The following is a 6,861-nucleotide window of genomic DNA, read 5'->3' on the forward strand; positions in this document are numbered from 1 at the left end:
CTTTTGTCTTTCAAACACTTCTTATTATTTTATTATTATCATTCAATTATTTATTTTCATTAAAATCTCAAACCCCAGTTTTGGGAAAATGTTTAATGCACTTCATGTTGTTAACAAAGAATGGATTTTGTTTCCCCTCTTTGTATTTTATATCAATATGGTACAATATTTTCCTTTTCAATGTGATAAATGAGTTAGGTTAAAAGCAATCTAAAATTAATCAAAAAGTAGTCGTTATGTTACCTAAAATGTGTAATGTAATGGATTATGTTACTAACTACAATTTTGTTGTCATGTAATTGTCATTTCATTAATATATATATATATATATATATATATATATATATATATATATATATATATATATATATATATATATATATATATATATATATCAGGACTGTGATATCACCCTGACATTTTTTACCTCATGCCAAACCAAAACAAATATCAAAAATAATTTGAATTCAGAAAATGTAAAAAAAAAAATTAAATGATGGAATGTATGAACTGCATTTTTGAATAAATTAACTGGTAACACCTAACAATAAGGTACCATTTGTTAACATTAGATAATGTATCAATTAATGTGAACTAACAATGAGCAATACATTTATTACTGTATGTATTAATCTTTGTTAACGGTAGTTAATTAAAATAGTCGTTCATTGTATGTTTGTGTTAGTTCACAGTGCATTAACTAACTTTAACAAATACAACTTTGATTTTAATAATGTATTAGTAAATGTTGAAATTAACTAAGATTTATAAATGATGTAGAAGTATTGTTCATTCTTAGTTCTTGTTAACTAAAGTAGTTAACTAATGAAACCATTGACTGATAGGACAAAAAACAAAAAACATGTCGTCATTAATCCTTATAACGAAACCATTGACTGATAGGACAAAAAACAAAAAAACATGTCATGTCATTAATCCTTATAACGAAAATATGAACCACATCTTGTTGATTTCCAGGCCCGTCCGATGACACGATACCTGCCCATCCGCAAAGAGGAGTTTGACCTCCGCTCCCACATCGAGTCCTCGGGTCACAGCGTGGACACGTGCTACCATGTGATTCTCACCGAAAAGATGTGCAAGGGCTATCTTGTCAAGATGGGAGGGAAGATCAAATCCTGGAAGAAGCGCTGGTTCGTCTTTGATCGCCTTAAAAGGACGTTTTCCTACTACGCCGGTATGTGTACCGCAGCGTCGCCTCCCAGCATCCTCCTTACTGTGCACTATGCTAATGCGACTCCGCAAACGTGTCGTTACGCTTTGGTCCCCCTGAGGTTGGGGAAAGAAACGAGGGCAGAACAAAGAGTGGATTGTGGGTGAATCCAGCAGTGGGGGGATACGGATAATTAGTAATTCTTAAGCTCACAGTGGCTGCCATGATTTCCGATAGCCTCGGGTTAGCTAGGGGCATACAAATAACCAGAAGCCCGTCCGCATGCTATCTGATGGTGATGAAATCTGCCGCAATGCTGAGGAAATCGTGCTCATCATCCAGCCGTGGCGCTCGGCAAAGCGTGAGCTCTCGCTCTTTATTTTTTTACGCGGACTGAAAATGAAGGGGTTGCACTGCAGTAACAAGGTCACATCGGTGCTTACCAGATCATTATTCTCGAGGGGAACGGGGGCTTATTTGGTTTTGAAACCTTCGCTGTGCAAAACATTGTGCTAATCAGTAGTTTTGCCTTGTTTTCCAGTAAAAATACTTGGAAATGCTTGTTTTCCGGAGAACACGTCTTATTCGCTTTTGCTTTTTGGGTTAATGTATCTCGTTCTGATATTAAAAACACACTTCAGACAGAAATATTGCAATAAAAGTCTTATTAAGAGAACGATTTTTTTCGCAGCGTGACATCTCTGTTGTTCTCCCGTTCACAGATAAACACGAGAGCAAACTGAAGGGCGTCATCTACTTCCAGGCTATCGAGGAGGTTTACTATGATCACCTGCGCAGTGCCACGAAGGTACGGCCCTCGATCAGACCCTCGCATAAGCACAGCTCACATCTCCCGCTGGTTTGCTGCTCTGCACTCCTATTGCACCATTTCATTTGATCTTTTTCTGTTAGCTTCTTTCTTCTCTTTTTTTTGTCTCTTATGCTGTAACTCTGCTGTCAATGTTCCCCACCCTTCTTTTTCTTCATTCTTTTGCTTTGCCGACTGTTTTCACAGAAAGGATTTTTCAATCTGAATTTGACAAACGTACGTATCACTTCTCCACCGCTATCCTGCATGTTTGCTCAAAGGAAAAATTGCTCTAATTCTTGCATTTTTCACACACTTAACGCATACCTTGTGTCGTGTTGTTTTAAATAACTGAACTATTTGCACTTTAACTGAGGCCAGTATTTAAAGTGGATATTTGTTTTTTTGCATAATTACTGAGGATGAGAGTATAATGTGATTTACAACCTGTGCATTTCCCTTAAGTGTTTCTCTGCGACTCCCACCTGTGATGAGATGATAAGTGTGTATATAACGTAATAACCCCACAGAAGCAGTTGTGTGGTATATTATATACCATCAGCTTTACATTGTATATTGTGATGGGTTAACTGGAAGCCATAATATAATTGCCACTTTTTATTTCACAATACAGACTTTTTTCTCACAACTGTAATTTTATGTCTCGGAATTTTGACACTTTTTCTATCAGAGTTTATAGAACTGCGAGTTTATATCTCACAATTGCGAGTTATTAAGTCTTTATCTCACAAGACTTTTTTATCGCAATTACAAGTTTTAATTTTACAATTCTGACTCGCAATTGCAAGTTATAAAGTTATAAATAAAGGAATTTTGAGATCTAAACTTGCAATCAAAAAAAAAAAGTAATTTTGACTTTCTCACAGTTCTGACTTTTTTTTCTCGCAATTGCAAGTTTATAACTCGCAAATCAGACTCGTGGTTGCGAGTTATAAAGTCAGAATTGTAAGATATAGACATAAAAAAGTAATTGCGACCTTTTATCTCACAATTCTGACTTTTTCTTGCAATTGCGAGTTTATAAAATCTGAGTTCAAATCGCAATTGTCAGTTATGTAGTCTGAACTGTGAGATATAAACTTGCAATCGCAAGAAAAAAATATATAAAAAGTTGCAGTTACCTTATTCTGTGGTGAAAACAAGCATCTATAAGAATCCCTTTATCATTTGAATATATTTATTTGCCTATTGAATGATGTAATATGGTCTGAAATGCACTTTAATAATGAGTGTTTTGTTGAGGAGGACTAATTATCATATTTTAACAAGCACCTCCTACTCCACTTATGCAGATGTGTTGAAATTAGAGATGCTAATGATTAATCAATGATTATTAATTAAGTGGTATGACTTTCAATGAATCCATTTTAGCTCAAGAGAGATCAAAACGCGTATCTGAGTGCACGCTGTTGCTTGTGCTGCATGTGACGTAGACATACAAGCAGCTTTGGCTTTTAAAAACAGGCCCAAAGTAATCAGGAGCACCAATGCCATAATAGTGTGTTAGAATTAAACAGCTGGGTCAAAGGCAGTGCATCCAATCAAACACTGCAGCATTTTAGTGCCAATTTATCTGTCACTTGATAGAAACAGACAAATTAGGTAGCCTATTTGCCAGCATGAATGTGACATGATCATCCTCCAAAACCATGAGCAAAACTAAACAAGGTTACAGAGAATACACCCAAGACTACATTACATGCAGGTTCACGTCCAGCGAGATAAACAAGCTTTGGTGAATTATTGAATGCCGAGAGCATGAAGACAAAAAAAAAAAAAAAGATCTGTCCCAGAAAACAATATCAGTTTTGCTACAATAAACACAAACTTAAGTTCAAAATGTGAAATATTATATGAAATAAATAATATATTTATATATTTAAATGACTATATATTATTCAGAAATATTATATAATCAACTTATCCATTCAAATTATCATCAATAAATTAGTAAATGATATGAAATTAAATCATACCAATTTGATTCATTCTAAATACATTAAAATACTTAATTAAGATGAAAATACTGATACTTCATAAATCAGTACATTTGTTTAATTATATTAAAAATATGTATATTTTTATATTTATATCATAAGTATAATTATTTTGATTGTACTAAAGTGTAGTTATATATATATATATATATGTATATGTATTAAGTATAAAAGACTTATGATCGACACAATAATTATTCATACACATTATTATTAATACTTGAAAAATTATTAAACTATTATATTCAATTGGATTCATACTAAATATAAATGTATTCAAATACATTTATCAAAATAAAAATATATAATTTTTCTTATGTTTATTTAATTAACATAAACTATATTATTATTATATTTATGTGAATTGTAGGTCAAATAGTGCATGTAGTATTTGGAGTCCTCGACATGCATTTTGCATGATTCATTAATTGCATTTTATTTAGTCAATTTTGAAAAAATCCTGAAAATTGGCATCCCTAATGAATAAAGAGCAGATAATGCACATGCCTTGAATAGAAGATGCGCTTCATACGTGACTCCCTCACTGATCCGATTGTGTGTTTTTAAATGCAGAGCCCCAACCCCTCCCTGACCTTCTGTGTGAAGACGCACGACAGACTGTATTTCATGGTGGCCCCCTCCGCTGAGGCCATGAGGATCTGGATGGATGTGATCGTGACAGGAGCCGAGGGCTACACGCAGTTCATGAACTGAGAAAAACGGACCCGCGCGTCACAACGGAAAACCGTTCGGCAGGGAGACTTTAAATAACCCACACCTGTTATTCCCAACGAGAGGAAAAACCTTATTTTGCTACTTCCTTTTTTCTCGTGTTTCCTGAAGATGTTATATATCCACTCAGCTGCACAGACAGATATCCACCAGAGGTTTTCCACGTCTGCCTGGATTGAAAAAGGGAGCTCTAGAAGACGAAAAAGACCCGGTGAACCAAACCTGCAGGTGGTGGCTCACTCGCCATCTACCAAAATGCCTTTTTGCCGTCAGAGATATTTTTCAGTTGCAGTTTATCTTGTCTGGATGTGCAGAAACATGTAATAGACTTTCATTTGTATCGTTTGTCCCACTATTTGTGTTTTCAAACATAATGGGAAAAATGCCAAATGACACCAAGCCATTCTGGAATAGTGTTGCGCTAAAAAATTTGATGGGATTGACTGACCGAGAGAATACTGCAGTACGTTTAAGTGATGTTTTCAATCAAATTTACAAGAGTATACTATGTATTCACATTTAAAGATCCCGTATCACAGAAACAAAGACTTAATCCACCAAAGCTCACCTACCAGCTCAGGAGTCTATATTTATTGTAGAGGGACATCAGCGACTCCTGTCCGACTGTATCCCACTGTGTTCCCAGCTTGTTCTTTTAGAGACAGAACCTCAAACACATGCACACACACACACACACACCACATACAACAGTAGAGCCTATTTGCCAAGTCCTGACAACTTGATCATGTGATTTGACTCCCAAGGGAGGCAGCCATCTCCTATCACTGCCAGCCTATGAGAGTTTGGAATAATTGCCACAAACAGGAGAAAACATCATAATCATGCAAGTCATGCAGTGCCTTGATATTGTCCCATATTTGTCACTCTTAATATTTGAACTGTGACACTGGTGAAAAATTGCTGGAATCACAGGCTTAAGGTACGGTCACATTAGCGAAATTTCACTAAAAAGGTCAATTGTCGGTAGTTGTAGCAATGTACGAAGCACAGCTCACACAGAAGACGCTTTCAAACCAAACAGCTTTCTATTTGTCAACGCGGCAAATTCGTGAATCGCGAAGAGATTTTTTTGTGGGGAATCCTTTCGCCCTCATGTGAAAATTCGAATTGTGTGGATTCCTATTGAAATGTAGCTCAAATTTCCCTGTAGCTCAAACAGTAGAGCGATGGCGCTTGCAACGCCAAGGTCATGGGTTCGATTCCCAGGGAAAGCAAGAATGTAAAAATGTGTACCTTGAAATGCAATGCAAGTCGCTTTGGATAAAAGTAACTGCCAAATGCATTAAAAAAAACGGTAAATGTGACCGCACCATTATTTCATGTGATACACAGTGGGTTTTGCTGTTTTAGGAGATTGTGAACAGACACATACTGTAATTTTAAAAAAGATGACCTATTTAAATCAGTCCGATGCTGCTTTAATACAATTTACGGAGCTATTCAAAGGGTTTAGTAGCTCTTCAAGTATTATTAATGTTGACAGGCAGGCATTTAACTAGTCTGCCCAACCTTGTGCTTGTTTTGGGGAAAATCAAATGTTTATTTATGTTTAGCGATGTTATCGAGCAGCTACGACACTGTTAAAAAAAAGAAAAGAAAAAAGACCAACAAAGTGTTCTGCTCTCTCCTGAAACCAAACGGAAATCTACAGAGAACTCAAAATCAGCGTGAATAATTAGTCTTCATTTTGCGTGTAAGATGTCTGAGTACTATCACACAACTAGCTGAAAACAGTGTTGTAAAATGTTGAACATGAATACAGTCACAGTTTTCCGTGTTTTTTGTGTTTATTTGCCTAATTATGAGCTATGCTAACACACACGAAACGCACCCTTGCGGGAAAGACCGTAGCCCAGAGGTCACGGCTAAACTGGGACTTCAGATGTAAAAGGGCAAGTGATCCTCACTGCTGTAATTAACAATGCAACACAAGCAGAAGTCTTGCATCATAGCGACTGTGCTGTGTTCATGACACCAGACAAGAGAGTCGCATGCTAAATTAAAAAGCTGCTGCTAAGATATACTACAGGAAGTTCAACCAAAGAAAGTTTGTTTTGATTGGACAGCACACCGCATAACTGTTTCATAAATTAACCTTGAAATAAATT

General features: G+C 36.0%; 1 protein-coding gene across 29 annotated transcripts in view; it reads left to right on the forward strand.

The window, feature by feature from the left end:
- The window catches only part of phldb1b (pleckstrin homology-like domain, family B, member 1b), a 59,910-nt gene extending 53,072 nt beyond the window's left edge, over window positions 1-6,838 (forward strand). For 4 of the 29 annotated variants that reach the window (XM_079609261.1, XM_079609265.1, XM_079609278.1 and 1 more), the window contains 4 exons: window positions 979-1,198; window positions 1,897-1,982; window positions 2,190-2,219; window positions 4,574-6,829. In XM_079609261.1, the coding sequence (XP_079465387.1) occupies window positions 979-1,198; window positions 1,897-1,982; window positions 2,190-2,219; window positions 4,574-4,714 (477 nt within the window). In that variant the 3' untranslated portion in view covers window positions 4,715-6,829. Of the gene's footprint in view, window positions 1-978; window positions 1,199-1,896; window positions 1,983-2,189; window positions 2,220-4,573 lie in introns of all 29 variants that reach the window. The other 25 variants (XM_079609288.1, XM_079609286.1, XM_079609285.1 and 22 more) reach the window with 20 other exon arrangements.
- The last annotated feature ends 23 nt before the right edge of the window (window positions 6,839-6,861 follow it).

This window comes from Phoxinus phoxinus, assembly GCF_949152265.1.
Source record: "Phoxinus phoxinus genome assembly, chromosome: 4".
NCBI lineage: Eukaryota > Metazoa > Chordata > Actinopteri > Cypriniformes > Leuciscidae > Phoxinus > Phoxinus phoxinus.